Here is a 16,114-nt window from a genome sequence, read left to right on the forward strand (position 1 = left end):
CTTTTAAAATGGAAAACAGCCTGAAATATGATCCATCACATGAATATTCCACCCTTTGGATTTTACAGATTTATTTATTCTGAGTTTGCATCAAAAACAGTCATAAAAGGTTTAGGTTTAAAAGAGCAAAAAATGAATTCGGAATATTGTAAACATCAATTTCTCCATCAACCACAGCAAATTTGAAGAGCACAATCCTACAATAATCTGAATAAAATCGAATCTTCGCATGCAAGTGTAATAAATATTTTAGAGTCTTAGACAGCTCTGTGGCTCCACCCCCTCATGCATATTTTAGGTTTTCCAAACATTATTCATGTTTATTATATTGCACAAGCCCATAATTTATAATTCATGTGGGGGGTTTGGGGGCATGCCACGAGTCTGGTGAAAAAAATCTACATTTCTGTTCTAAATCTAGTTTCTGAGACTCCAAAACATATTTTTCATATTGGACATTAAATAACATAACTGGAGATTGCTTTTTTTAAATTCATAAACAAGTTTACAGTTCTGATTCACCATCAGCTGAGCTTCTCTGACCCAAGACCTCCACACCAGAACCTGTCTGTTAATGAACTGAATCAGAAAGAACTCACCACCACACCTTCATCATCATCACCACATCTGGAAAAGCTTCCACAGCTGAGATGATGATGGTGATGATGAAGATGATGATTACAGACAGCTGATGTGATCAAAGTATTTTCTGCTTTTATCTTGATTGTAATTCTGTGATCACGGAACGTAGATGGGCTGAATAAATGAGATTCAATTAAATGTTTAATACTTTGTGTCAGTGCAACATTTCTATACTTCACACAAATACCAGGAAGGACAGAACACATTTAAGACATTAAGACAGATGGTGCAAGATAAGGTAAAGAGCAAAGGGGGCAGGGCTACAAGGGAAATGCGGATCAAACTGAAAACTCACTGATATGAAAGATGACATTTTCTCTAGTGTGTGTTGGCTTCCAGGACATGTTTGAACATTCCGTATATCACCAGTGAGCGTCTCTGAGGTACCAGGTAGAACTGATCCAGAAGGTACAAGATCCAGTTCAGGCAGCACCAACTGATCCAGCAGATCCTGCTGAACCCTGAGATCCAACAGAACCACAGAAGGAAAAGAGCCCAGTGGCAGAAGGAGAGAAATCTCTGTCCAGACCTCGGTTGGTTGGTTATCTGGGGAGTATCAGAGCCCCCTACAGCTCTGAGGGAGGTAGTGCAGAAGAAAAAAAAGGATGGGAAGAGGGGCAGGAGGAGGTGGCAGAGCTATTCATCGCAGCCCAGCAGTTCCACACGCAGTGTGATGCGCCCATGCCACTCCCAAGGGAGGATGCGAAGGTATCTTCCGTAGATTGGAGGATCAAAGATGTTCTTCTTGTGGACGTTGTTATCGCTGTTTCCAGGAAAAATCTAAAAGGAAAAAAAAATTTAATCAAATGATCTGCTCAGATGTTTCTTCAATCTTTTTCACTTTTACGCAAAACAGAACCAGCCAATCACAGCATCTCTGACCAGGTGGTTCAGATCTTTAGTTGGCCATGACATCATGAGAAGGTAAAAGATCCACAAACAACTTTGATATTGAAACTTTGATGTTGAACCAATCAGAACTCCAATCCTGGTTGCCATGTCACCTGATTATTCTGACCAACCTGAGGCTGAAACTGTTTCCAGGTGTGGAATTATTGGGTCAAAGATCTGTTTTGTTGATTGTTCTGTTGGACAGAGTCAGCTAACCTTGTCCATCCTGGTGGTCTCGTCCTTCACGATGGTCCAGGTCTGTCCATCATCACTGTGAGCCACTTTAAAAGCTGAGACAAACTGGACGGACCCAAAATCTTTGGCGCCTTGCGTGATGATCCCTGAAATCTTCTTTGGCGACTCCAGATCCACCTAAAGAACCAAAAACCAGAATCAAGACCGGAACAGCAGACAGACCATAACAGGTCATAATGTTGGCACCTGAAGCCACTCAGAGCGGTTGTTGGTGGCGGCGGTCCAGGCGTTTGTCTTGCCCTGTTTGTCCAGACGGGCAAAGTGTGGGTGCCAGGTGAATGCGTCCATCCCCCAAGTACGGAACGTACTGGATCCTGTGATCTGGCGGTTTGACACCAGGCGAGACTTTATTCCCATTGGTTCTGAACAACCTGGAGGTCAAAACACATGAATATGGTATAAAGGAGACAGGAAGTCAGAAGGTAAGCGAGTTTAGGCCAATGTTAGCATTAGAATTAGCATAAGAGAAGCACAAACTTTTTGGTCATCACAATGCTTTTGAGAAGGTTAGTTAACACCATCCCTGGTTTTACCGTTCAGCTCGCAGCCCACCAGCTCCATGCGCAGTGTGCACGCCTTCCGACACACCACTGGGATGACTCGGATGAACTGGGCAATGAGTGGCGGGTCAAACAGGTTGGTCTTGGTTCCTTCATTGTCGACATTCCCAACAAACACCTATACAGAGAAGGGAGAGGAGTCAGCAAAACACCTGGATGATGGTGCCGACACGGAGTCACATCTCCTCACGTGATCACGGGTTTCGCCCTCCGTTCGATACATGGTGAAAGTCCTCCCGTCCAAGCCCGACGCCACCTTGAAGGCTTTGATGTACTCAGCACTTCCGATGCGACTGGCGCCCTGCGTCACGATTCCCGTTAATCGCATTTTTCTTTGCATGTTTACCTGTTGCCATGGGAACACAGGTGTCAAATCACAAAAGTTTGAGTGGGAAAAGAAAAAAATAATCAAAAGTTCAACCAAATCTGGAGTTCTTCACAATTTTAATATTTCATGTTTATTTGCTTCAGTTACATCACTTCTTGGGTGATGTAATGTTTCGTCACCTGGATCCAGGGGTTCTTGTCATGGGTGGCGGCACTCCAGGCGTTGACCAGCCCTTTGTGATGGAGGCGGGCCAGTTCGGGCCCCCAGCGCTGGAGGCCCATCACGGTGTATCGCACAGAGGATGCCAAGATCTGGGACTCAGCTATGCCGCCGCCCTCCAGGCCAAGCAGGGAAATACACCCTAGAGACAGACAATGGACAAGAACACCTCCAACAATTGTAGAAATGCAGAAATACAGCCCGTTTGAGATGTTTCAGTCAGGCTTTAGAGCTCATCACAGCACAGAAACAGCACTTATTAAAGTTACTAATGATCTTATAGCTTCAGATCATGGACTAGTCTCTATGCTGGTTCTGCTAGACCTCACTGCTGCCTTTGATACAGTTCCAGAGACTGGAACATATGATTGGAATTAAAAGGACAGAACTAAACTGGTTCAGATTATATTTATCAGATAGATACCAGTTTGCTCATGTCCATGGTGTTCCCTCTTCATACAGAAGGGTTAGCAATGGAGTTCCTCAAGGTTCTGTACTTGGACCAATCCTTTTCACCTTGTACATGCTTCCCTTAGGGAACATTATTCAGCAGCATGGAATACATTTTCATTGTTATGCTGATGACACTCAGCTTTATTTATCCATGAAACCAGAGGAGACACAGAAGTTAGTGAAGCTTCAGACCTAAACATACATAAACAAAGTCTTGGATGTCTTCAAATTTCCTTCTCCTCAACTCAGGAAAAACTGAGATCATGGTGTTTGGTCCTGAACCTCTCAGGGATAGATTAGATCACATTATCACTCTAGATGGTATCTCCCTAGCATCTAGTCTCTGTGTGAGGAATCTAGGAGTAACTTTTGATCAAAATCTGTCCTTCAACTCACACATTAAAATACTCTCTAGGAGTGCATTTTTTCACCTGAGAAACAATGCAAAGATTAGAAAACTAGTGACGCAGCATGATGCTGAAAAGTTAGTCCATGCATTTGTTACTTCCAGGCTGGACCATTGTAATTCTTTATTATCAGGGTGTTCAAACAACTCTTTAAGAAGCCTCCAGGTGATCCAAAATGCCAGGTATTGACAAAAGAGATCACATTACTCCTGTACTGGCGTCTCTTCATTGGCTGCCCATTAAATTTAGAATAATTTTTAAAATCCTTCTTCTGACCTACAAAGGTCCTCAGAGGCCTAGCTTTACTTTTAAGATTAGACTCAAAACCTTCCTCTTTGAAAAAGCTTATTGTCACTAATTCTGTAGTTTCAGTTACTATCCTAGAGAGACAAACTATCATACTTAGGGGGTTGTCTAACCATTAGGTTAACATCTTAGTTATGCTGCTATAGGCCGAGGCTGCCAGGGTCCAGAAACATGATCACCTGACAGGCCTCTGTCACCCTGCTGGGTCATGGCTTCTTCTCCTCTCCTTTCCTCTGCAAGTAGATCATTGATGATGTTGTTTCTTGTATAGTTTCTCTGCTTATCCCCCTCTCCGTATCCATCAACAGGTCTAGCCGCCTTTATAGCTAAATGCTAACCTGCCGACCCCCGACCCTGCTGACCCACTCTACTCTTATACCAGCAGCTTGTACTATTAATGTATTTCTATGATCTCTGCTTATTCTCTCCTCTACCTGTCCTCCCCCCTTCTCCTCTCTCTCTACCCAGCCGGCCATCAGCAGGAGGGTCTCCCTACATGAGCCTGGTCCTGCTCAAGGTTTCTTCCTGTTAAAGGGGAGTTTTTCCTTGCCACTGTTGCTTGTCTGGGGTTAGGCCCTAGGATTCTGGAAAGCACCAAGAAACAATTTTGATTGTAACAGATGCTATATAAATAAAGATTGATTTGATTTTTCTTGCAATTAGTCCTGGGGGGGGGGGGGGGGGGATCATATACTTGCTTTCATTGCCTTAAAATCCCATTGTAACTAATAGAAGAGGTCTGGAAAGGTCATGGAATTTAACCCCCAGTTTGAGGGCCCGTAGCTCCGGCATACATTCACCTATGTATGGTGAACCTAAAAACCGTTCAAACTTTAAAGTCATCTTGCAAAATATAAAAGCCCTGGGTCAAGAAATGCCCCCACTTGACCCAATTGATTTGAACTTTGACATTATAATATAGTCCTTGATATATCGAAGGCTTTGAAGGGTTAAACACTCACTCACTCACTTTCTACCGCTTGTTCCTCCACTGAGGGCCGCGGGGGGACTGGAGCTTATCCCAGCACAATGGGCAGAGGCAGGGTACACCCTGGACTGGACGCCAGTCAATCACAGGGCTAACACATATAGACACACAACCATTCTCTCTCACACTCACACCTACGGGCAATTTAGAGTTTCCAATTAGCCTAATCCCCAATCATGCATGTCTTTGGACTGTGGGAGGAAGCCGGAGTACCCAGAGAACCCACGCAGGCACAGCGAGAACATGCAAACTCCACACAGAAAGTCCCCAGCCTCAGTCCCAACCGGGGATCGAACCCGGGGCCTTCTTGTTGTGAGGCAGGCAACAGTGCTAACCACCACACCACCGTGCCGCCCTACCATTATCCAAACTAGTATTCAACAGGGATCCCAACAGACCACCTTCCTTAGTTATGCAGAATTTTAGTTAAAAAAAACCAAAAAAAACCCCAGAAGTACAAATTGAAGTCAAAGTTAAAGCTCCTTGTTGTCACACTGAATATTGTTGTAAAGAGAAGGAACAACAGCAAATATATTTCAAGTTTCTAACCGAAAGTGTTCTTTTTCAAATCTACAGACATGTGCTGACTGTCCCTGTCAACAAAGTGGACATCAGTGACTGGCTGTATCAAAATGTCTGGGCAGGAGTCAAGAACGCAAAGTTGGATCTCCCTCCCTGACGAAACCACAAGTGTCACCAAATGCTGAGCACCTCTTCTTCTCCTCTTGGTAAAACCATGTCCCAACTCTTCAGAGTACCAATCAAAACTCATCAAAACTGAAAACAAATGTTCATCAACAAATCCAACAATTATCAGTTTAGCTGTTTTTCAAGGTGTTTGATATGCGTCACTCAGCGTGCCTATGACCGTGGTGGTGCACCAAATTAGCGCCCGCATTGATTGAGTCCTTCTGCTGGTTCAAGTCATACTTACGCAACTGGCAGTGTTTGCCCACATATGGAGATGGGCAATGACATTTAAAGTCTCCCTCCAAATCTCTGCAGATTCCTCCATTCCCACATGGCTGTCCAGCACACTTGTTGACATCTGCACACACAGCAGCAACACCATCATCATCATATCAGCTCATTCTGGAGGTTTGTGTTAATTCAGCCATGCCAACAGCAGGAGGTTGACCCAAAGAAGCCAGCATGTAGCTCTTTGTCTCACCACTGGAGGTCGCCATCACACCCAAGATTATTATACAAATTATAATACAATAAAAATTATATATCATTTTACATTTTGAGACTGAAGTGAAAACAACCAATTATCTCATTAGAAACGATCTTAACCATATTTATTGGTTAACCTGTATTATTTATTTATTTGTTTACATACTTTTGAACATTAAAGCTGATTACTTCAGACACATTTTCATCTTTTGATGCGATTTTTGTTTTGTCTTGGATCAGAAAAAAAATTCTCAATTTGAATTTAAATCATCCTCAGTGCTGACAGCAGCGTTATAAACTGTTATTTTCAACATACAGTATAAATACACACAACCAGTACTATACAGTCTGGCCACAAGACCATATCCTGGGAGGAGGTGCTCAATGTCCAAAACACACCAGTACACACAGACTATACACACACTATACGACCTTCACATTTTTCGCCCAGCAACAGCAGCAGTGAAGACATGACTCATTGTGAATTGACACTTCCTGTTGGCCTGATGGGGTGGATGTGTGTGTGTGTGTTTGGGTATTCAATGATAACAGCAGTTATTATTGAATACCCACACTTTTTAACTGTTTGGAGAGGAATGTGAACAAGATTAAACTACTGCTGATTTATCAATAAATGGGCCACACACAAACATACACTTCAGGGTAAACCATTATTGTGTGTTAGTTACTGTATGAAGTTGTTTAGGACCAGGCGGCTACACTGTTATCATTGTCTACAGGAAAGTGGGGTTCTGCAGCCTCTACATGCAGCCCAGAAAACAGAGCTGAAAGACAGAAGGACGGCATGAAGACGATGTGGTCGTGTCCGGTTACCTGTCTGTATGCCCAGGTCAGCCCCCTGCTGGACTCCTGCAATTCAAGACACATCATCAATCAGTGTTATTTAGCCAATGCTAAAGTTTTCAGAAGTTTTCAGGTCACTTTGTTGGTATAACACTGCGGTCACGTCGCCAAGGCAACAGACCAACACCGCTTATGTTCTGCACCTGAACATGCTAAAGACGCCACAGTGACACATTTGTATAACTATTCTGGAGCTCAGTAAAACTTACTGTTCTGACAGTGAACGCCTTCAAAGCCTGGTGCACATTTGCAGATGTACTCGCTGAAAACGTCGCCTCGGCGCGTTGAACTTGTCACCTGGCAAACGCCGTCATTCTGGCACGGGTCGCGGCTGCATGGACCTGTTCAAGAGCAGAGTCGGTCTCCATCAGTTAGCCCAGGAACTCATGCTTCACCGGTCTCGCCGCATCTTACCGCTCTCCGTCTCATTACAGGTCTCCCCGTTGAAGCCGTCCGGACAGATGCAGATGAAGCGGCGCCCCTCCCCCATCATACAGGTGCCACCATTACGGCATTGGTTCACCTGACAGAATTCACCTGCAGGAGGAGCAAGGACATCAGAGGTCACGTGACCATCAGTGGGCGCCAGTGAAGATGCTTCCAAAGCTGCTGAGTCGACAGCGGAGCAAACAAGTTCAGAACATGTTCCACTGATCTCCAATAGTCTGAATGTTCTAAAAGCAAAACCTGAAATACTAGTTGTTTGGGTTTTTTTTTTTAACTTGTTTTAAACAAATTCTCTTCTTCAGCATCTGTCTGAATATCAACTTATACTCAACTGAGCTTAAACATACAGAGCTTTCAGTGGTAATGAAAGGAACCCATCCCTCTTGATGTAGTGACGGATTATAAAGTCTGGAACGATCATGTGTGATCAGGTTCTAGAACTTAAGGAGGAGAAAAACTGCTGCTGCTGCTGCTTATCAGTTGACTGGTGTCATTAGCCAGTTTACCGCGCTGCGACCTCCGATCTTCTCATATCTCGCTCAGCGTCAGGACTCAGCCTTTAAGGATGATTTTAGACCAGATACTTGCAGGTTGGTTAGAAAGCTAACATGACTTCAGGTTGGGTTTATATTTTCATCCAATAATCCAATAGCTGAAATAGTCACAATATAGCAACGATGTTCCCTATATATATCTGGTGGCACCTGTATATATACATATACACACAGACACAGACAGACACACAGACACACACACACACACACACACACACACACACACACACACACACACACACACACACACACACACACACACACACACACACACACCTGACCTGAGAGAGAGAATCATGAAGTCCTGGGGAAACTCAACTACCTCCCTGCCAAGGCTAACACACAAAGTACCAGACCAATCTCTACTGGAGGACATGAACATTGGCTATAAGATAAAGAGCATGAATAGCCATAAGGAGCAAATGGCCCCATGGAGGAGAAGGCGACACGGAGAGAAGTCAGCCTCCTAACAGAGCTGAGTAGAGGCGTGAATCCAAGGACAGAGCAGCCCAAGAAGTACAACAAACTGTCCATACCTGAGGCACTGGAGACTGATAGGCAAATCAAATCAATCTTTATTTATATAGTGTCTTTTACAATCAAAATTGTTTCAAGGTGCTTTCCAGAATCCCAGGGCCTAACACCAGACAAGCAACAATGGCAAGGAAAAACTCCCCTTTAACAGAAGAAACCTTGAGCAGGACCAGGCTCATGTCGGGGGACCCTCCTGCTGATGGCCGGCTGGGTAGAGAGAGAGGAGAAGGGGGAGGACAGGTAGAGGATAGAATAGGTAGGAGAGGCATAGAGCAAAGAAATACATACAAAAATACATGATATTGAATATTGAATAAGCTGCCGGTTGAGTGGGTCAGCGGGGTTGGAGGTCATTATGCAGCTCTGAAGGTGGCAATACCTGTGAATGAATACAGAAGGGGGGGCAGAAAAACGACACAAGAAATAGCATCACTAGTCTACTTGATGAGGAGGAGGAGGAGAGGAGAGGAGAGAGAGGAGAGGAGAGGAGAGGAGAGGAGAGGAGAGGAGAGGCTCACAGCCCTGGCTACCCGACTAGAGGTACACAAGAGAATAAGCAGGGTGTTCTCCACCAACCCAGCAAAAGTCTACTCTCAATGGCAGGGCAACAAGATGACAACAGACCCCCCCCCAGGGCTGAGACTGAACAATACTGGAAGAGTATCTGGGAGAAAGAGGCAACACACAACACTAGTGCCCAATGGCTGCAAGACGTACAGATTGAGCACAGCCAACTCCCAGAACAAGACCCAGTAGTCATCACCTTAGCAGACATCCAAACAAGAGTGTCCAAAATGAAGAGCTGGACAGCACCAGGGCAATTGCGCGGGTGAGCATCAGACGTGGCATATATCAAGGAGATGCCCTGTCCTCCCTGCTGTTCTGCATAGGCCTAAACTCCCTCAGCCAGATCATCATCAAGAGTGGCTATGGGTACCAGTTCTGAAGTAGAACAACCGTCAGCCACATCCTCTACATGGATGACATCAAGCTGTATGCCAAGAGTGAGTGTGACATCGATTCACCTCACTACGACCTACAGCAAGGACATCGGGATGTCATTCGGGCTAGATCAGGGGTCGGCAACCCATGGCTCTAGAGCCGCATGCGGCTCTTTAGTGCCGCCCTAGTGGCTCCCTGGAGCTTTTTCAAAAATGTGAAAATGGAAAAACATGGTGTGAATATATTTTTTGTTTTAATAAAATTTCTGTAGGAGGAAAAACATGACAAACATTCTTAAAGATTTACAATGCTGTAAAAATATGTATAATAAATATTTAATTTCAACATCTCATTATAATGGAAATTAAACTTAAAGCACCATCGTACAGCAGACTAGTCACGTGGTGCGTCATTCTCTCCAGGATGCATTGCAGGGAACATAAACATTTAATCATGAATGCTCTTTATGTATTTGTAGCCTACTTATCATTTGGAAAGTAGATTAATACAGCTAATATAGACACTTACAGCATGTGTTGCCTTTATTATAAGCCATATATAAGGCTTTTAATTTTTTGCGGCTCCAGACAGATTTGTTTTTTGGTTTTTTTGGTCCAATACGGCTCTTTCAACATTTTGAGTTGCCGACCTCTGGGCTAGATAAATGTGGGCGGATGGTATCTAGAAGAGGAAAGGTGATCGCAACTGATGGGGTTGATCTACCTGAAGGGAATATCACAGATGTGCAGGATAGTTACAAATATCTGGGGATCCCTGTTACGATCCCAGTTATGTGGTTTAGTTTGCTTTTACTGTGCGCTCTGCACGCCTTTGGTTCCGTTTTGTCCCGCCCCCGTGTTTTGTGTTTCTCTGTTTCAATAGGTGCTGCGCCATGGTCTGTGATTGGCTGGTTCGAGATTGGCGTCCTTTTAAAAACCCTGGGGTGCCACCCAACGAATCTTTCTGGCTCCGTTTTCGTTCTGTTCCGTGACTCGCCACGTCAGCGCTACCAGTTTCCACTTCGTTTTGTGATACGCAGCCCGTCGGTTGCAGTTCGCCTGCTTCTGTGGAGAAGCCACTTTTGTCTACTTTTGTAATGTTTGCCATGCAACGTGCCTGTAACTATTGATTAGACCTCTATAATTTAAGTGCTCATTTATTTTTGTATCAACCCCACTTTGCCATTGAATCTATAATTCACTTATTGATCTTGCGTTATTCCTCGTGCCACCTTCACTTTTCCCTGGTTCACAATTTCATACCCTAGACTGGAACGTGACAATCCCGCAGGCAAATGGTAACCATGAGGAGGCATCTAGGAGGTCACCCACAGCTAAATACCTACAGAGGTTAAGGCAGGTCCTGAAAAGTTAGCTGAATGGTAAGCATAAGATCCAGGCCATAAACACCTACGCCCTGCCAGTAATCAGATACCCTGCTGGCATAATACCCTGGCCACTGGAAGAGATACAAGCCACTGACATCAAGACAAGGAAGCTCCTCACCATGTATGGAGGGTTTCACCCTAAGTCCACTGTCCTGAGGCTGTACACGAAGCGAAAGGAAGGGGGCCAATGACTAGTAAGTGTCCGAACTACTGTCCAGGAGTAAACAACAAGCCTCCAAGAATACATCAAGAAGATGGCCCCCACTGACCAACTGCTGAGTGAATGCCTCAGGCAACAAAAGCCCACCAAGGAGGAGGAACCTGAGGGGCTATCGTGGAAGGACAAGCCCCTGCATGGAATATACCACCGACAAATTGAGGAAGTGGCTGATATCGAGAAAACATACCAGTGGCTGGCAAAGGCCGGACTGAAAGGCTGAGGACTCCTTACAGTTCGCCTACCGGGACAAGGTCGGTGTAGAGGACGCCATCATCTACCTGCTGCACCAAGTCCACTCGCATCTGGACAAGGGGAGTGGCACAGCGAGAATCCTCTTTTTGGATTTCTCGAGTGCCTTCAACACGATCCAGCCCCTTGTCCTACAGGACAAGCTTCTACAGATGCGAGTGGACCCCTTCCTGGTTGCTTGGATCTCCAGCTACCTCACCGACAGGCCGCAGTTCGTCAGGATGAAGGACATCACGTCTGACACTGTGGTCAGCAGCATCGGTGCTCCACAGGGGACTGTGCTGTCCCCCATCCTCTTCACACCTCGGACTTCTGTTACAACTCTGAAATGTGTCACATTCAGAAGTTCGCTGATGACACAGCCATCGTTGGGTGTATCAGAGACGACCAAGAGGAGGAGTACCGGTGCCTGGTGAGGGACTTTGTTGCCTGGTGCCACAACAACGGTCTGCAGCTCAACACCTCCAAAACCAAAGAACTGGTCATTGACTTTGGGAGGGACCGACCCAGACCCAGACCAGTTCAGATAGGAACGGAGGAGGTGGAGGGCGTGCAGACCTACAAATATCTTGGGCTGTGGCTGGACAACAGGCTGGACTGGACAAGCAACACGAGGCAGCTGTACAAGAAGACCCAGAGCAGGATGTACTTCCTGAGGAGACTCAGATCGTTCAACATCTGCAGGAAACTCCTCTGGATGTTCTATCAGTCTGTGGTCGCCAGTGTCCTGTCCTACGCTGTGGTGTGCTGGGGGGGGAGTGTGACTAAAGTGGACCTCTCCAGGCTGGAGAAGCTGATCAGGCGGGCCAGCTCGGTGGTGGGGATGAAGCTGAAACCTCTGGCGACAGTGGCAGAGAGGAGAACTATTGACAAGCTGCGGAGCATCATGGACAATGACCGCCACCCTCTGCACACTGTCATCCACAGCCAGAGAAGCCTGATCAGCCCGAGGCTGCGCCTCCCCAAGTTCAGGACCAACAGACTGGGGAACTCATTCATCCCCCGAGCCATCAGACTGTTCAACAACTCACAGGGGGGAGGAGTGCCAAGAGGAGAACTGGAACATTTTTATAGTTTTGTATTTATATTCATATTCTATTTTTTAATTTATTCTGTTTTTTTTTCTTATTTTATTATATTCTTATTTAATAGGTTTATGGGGTGTAATGGTGGTGGGAAATTTTGTAGATGCTTGTAGATCTTTGGAGATGCTAATTTCCCTGGTGGACACCCCCTAAAGGGATCAATAAAGTAATCTTGAATCTTGAATCTTGAAAGACAGCACAGAGGCACTACTCATGGCTGCACAAGAACAGGCCCTGCGCACCAGAGCAATAGAGGCCAGGGTCTACCATACCAGACAAGATCCCAGGTGCAGACTGTGTGGAGATGCCCCTGAGACAGTCCAGCACATCACAGCAGGGTGCAAGATGTTAGCAGGCAAGGCATACATGGAGCGGCATAACCAGGTAGCTGGCATAGCGTAGGAACATCTGCACTAAGTATTGTTGGATCGCAATACCTCTCATGTGTCACTGCTAATCCGCGTGTTCTTTGAATGAAGAGTTCAAGAAGAAAAATGCCAATTTCAAAATGTATTTAGCAAATAGAACCAATTCAAGATACAAATATTACAGAGCTCCGGGCCAGTTCATAACCCTACAATAACAGAGTCAATTGCCAGGGCATGACATCTGACAACCTAACTATCCCTTGACCCAATCTTTTATAGAAACACATATGTAAATTATTTATGTTAATTCAGTCCACTCCAGTCCTTCTTGGATGACCTTGTCTTCTTCTTCCAGTCCCATTGGATGCTGACACAGTCCTTGTTCTCCGGTGTTTCCCAAATGGCCAGGCCAAAGTTCACCTTCTTCCCACAGATGAGCTTATCAAGACCACTCTGCTGTCCAGTTTTACGATGGGTGTTTAACACCTTCAGCCTGACTGGCTCCGGAGATTACAACTGTCTAAACAACAATCCTGTCAAGGAAGGGTCAACTGACCTTTATTATATTTGCTAATGATTCTACCATTCCTAACTTTGGAAGTACTTCTAACAGAAGACAAAAACATATGGTAGAACATATGATAACAAGATAAATAGAATTCTCTTCAGTATGGACTGGAGTTCCCAGGGTCCAGGTGGGAGACACCCCCAAAAGTGCTGGAGAACAAGCAGGCCAAGATCCTGTGGGACTTCCAGATCCAGACTGACAAGATGGTGGTGGCCAACCAGCCTGACATAGTGGTGGTGGATAAACACCAGAAGACAGTGGTGGGGATAGATGTAGAAATCCCAAGTGATAGCACAAGAATCTGTAGAAGTACCAAGGGCTGAAGGAGGAGATAGAGAGAATATGGGGCATGAAGGCAACAGTGGTCCCAGTAGCGATTGGGACACTAGGGGCAGTAACACCCAATTTGAGTAGATGGCTCCAACAGATACCAGGAAGGAAGGAAGGAGGCACCGCCCAGGAGGGCGAGGAAGAGATTTTTTTTTTCCTGTATGTACACAAACACACACACACAAAGAACACACACACATACACACACACACACACACACACACACACACACGTGTATATCTATATATGTGTGTGTAAACTGCCCTGAGTCCTTACAATTCTGATAAACACACTAACAGGCTGAAGCCAGCTGAGGGCTGGCGTGAGAACCCAACATTTTACAGAGGGAGGAATAAACACAGACACACACACACAGATAAGCCACCTCCAAGGATGAACAGAGACGTGTGGAACAAATGAGGTTTTTCCAACCTCCAAGCTGCTGCAGCTTTAGGTGATCACATGATCACGTGAACAACAACACTGCAAACTACACACACACCAAATTGTTTTGATCGTTTCATCATGGTGACCTGTGAAATATGAAATACAACAGAAGGGGAAGTGAACCTTCTCACTAGATCGTCCAAACTGGATCTAGGAAGTGAGATGATGATGGCGTTTGTTGGGCTAAGCAAAGCATTTTGGTTTTTCTAGCATCTCAGGATGAGGATGAGCATTTAACCAGCAGACTGCCCTCAGCATTTAAAGGAGAGCTGCAAAATGTTGTCATAATGCCACGATGTCATAATGCCCCCCCCCCACACACACACACACACACAACCATGTCATTGGCTCAGACTCGGGCTATATTTAGCTCTGGTTGGCTCAGTTACACTCGGTGGTCTCGTTGTTGTGGTGACAGGATCAGTTCTGACAGAATAATGCTTTCACGTTTTCTTCATTTGAGCTCAGAACCCATCATACCCCACTCCCCACACACTGTTGTGGGTGAAGCCTCCATATGTCTTTTAGGGAAAAAGTGACTCCACTGTGAAGGCACAGCTGACCCACAATGTTAAATTTAGTAAATTAAAGATTAATTTACCTCATTTTTGTTTGAGATGTCAAAGACAAAAAATGCCAAGAATGAAATTAACAATGTCCCAAAAAGTGTGAAATGGGAATACCTGTGTCACTGGCAAAACTCTGATTTTATTCATCAGTTGTAGTTGATTTTATTTCAAGAAAGATAGAAAGGAACATAAATCTGAGGGAAATTACAAAAATAATACAAATATTAAGAAAATTTAAACAAAAAAACAACATTTGTAATTTGTAGATACTAATGATAATAATAGCGGGAGCTATGATAATGTGTTTGTGTGACTGTCAGTAACGGAAATTCGCCTTTCCTCAGAGCGAACCGACCAACAGGACACTTTACCTTTTGTCTATCGGCCTACATGCGCAGCTGCCAACAATGGCAACAGCCTGCAGCAGCACAGCCACACCGCGCACCCACACAAGCCCCCGCGCGCGCACACACACGCGCGCCCGAGTTCGTCCTACAAAACACGAAAAACGGAAACAAAAAGCGTCAGCAGCGAACCGACGGACTACTTTGATCCACGGGAGAACAGAATGCATAACAGATACTCCATCAGTCGGACATCTCGACCACCGGCTGAAGATGGTAGCGCTTCAACAACTTTATCGCCCTCAGAAACTTCACTCTCCGCCGGGAGCCTCGCCGGACCAGCATCTGCCTCACCGTGAGAGTCTCACCATCATCCCGAAAGCCAGCCGCCCCCACGGAACTTACCCAGACCGGCCGTGAGGAGGTGCAGGCAGAGCAGGAATCGTATATTCTGTTCCATCACTGAGGAAAGATTCAAACGACCACGGCGGAACTCCAAACTCGTTCTGGCCGGGAATCTAGCTTGATTTGCGTTTCTGAACTGAACCGAGCGGTGGGTGGAGCTTACAAGCACGTGCTCATAGGCTCTGGGCCAATTGTTGAGCCTGATTCGGATCGTAGCCCCGCCCCTACCATATGTGAGAGAAGTTGGAGTAAACAGCAGCAAATTTACTTCCTTAACTTTTATTTGTTACACTGTTACACTGGTTTCTATGCTGGTTCTGCTGGACCTCAGTGCTGCTTTTGATACAGTTGATCACAGCATCCTGTTACAGAGACTGGAACATGTGATTGGCATTAAAGGGACAGCACTAGGCTGGTTTATCATATTTATCAGATAGATACCAGTTTGCTCATGTCCATGGCGTTCCCTCTTCATACAGTAAGGTTAGCCATCGAGTTCCACAAGGTTCTGTACTTGGACCAATCCTTTTCACCTTGTACATGCTTCCCTTAGGAAACATTATTCGGTAGCATGGA

General features: G+C 45.4%; 1 protein-coding gene across 1 annotated transcript; it reads right to left on the reverse strand.

Moving 5' to 3' along the window:
* Positions 1–54: 54 nt before the first annotated feature.
* Positions 55–15,694, reverse strand: mfge8b (milk fat globule EGF and factor V/VIII domain containing b). The gene is made up of 11 exons (XM_057050910.1): positions 15,539–15,694; positions 7,504–7,626; positions 7,299–7,430; positions 7,060–7,095; positions 5,984–6,097; positions 2,856–3,037; positions 2,539–2,694; positions 2,322–2,466; positions 1,975–2,159; positions 1,750–1,905; positions 55–1,422 (listed from the first exon to the last, which is right to left on the reverse strand). Exons 1-11 carry the CDS (start codon positions 15,591–15,593, stop codon positions 1,279–1,281), a joined length of 1,428 nt encoding a protein of 475 aa, XP_056906890.1. The 5' UTR covers positions 15,594–15,694; the 3' UTR covers positions 55–1,278.
* Between the last annotated feature and the right edge of the window lie 420 nt (positions 15,695–16,114).

The sequence above is a fragment of the Takifugu flavidus genome, chromosome 13 (genome assembly GCF_003711565.1).
Source record: "Takifugu flavidus isolate HTHZ2018 chromosome 13, ASM371156v2, whole genome shotgun sequence".
Classification (NCBI taxonomy): domain Eukaryota; kingdom Metazoa; phylum Chordata; class Actinopteri; order Tetraodontiformes; family Tetraodontidae; genus Takifugu; species Takifugu flavidus.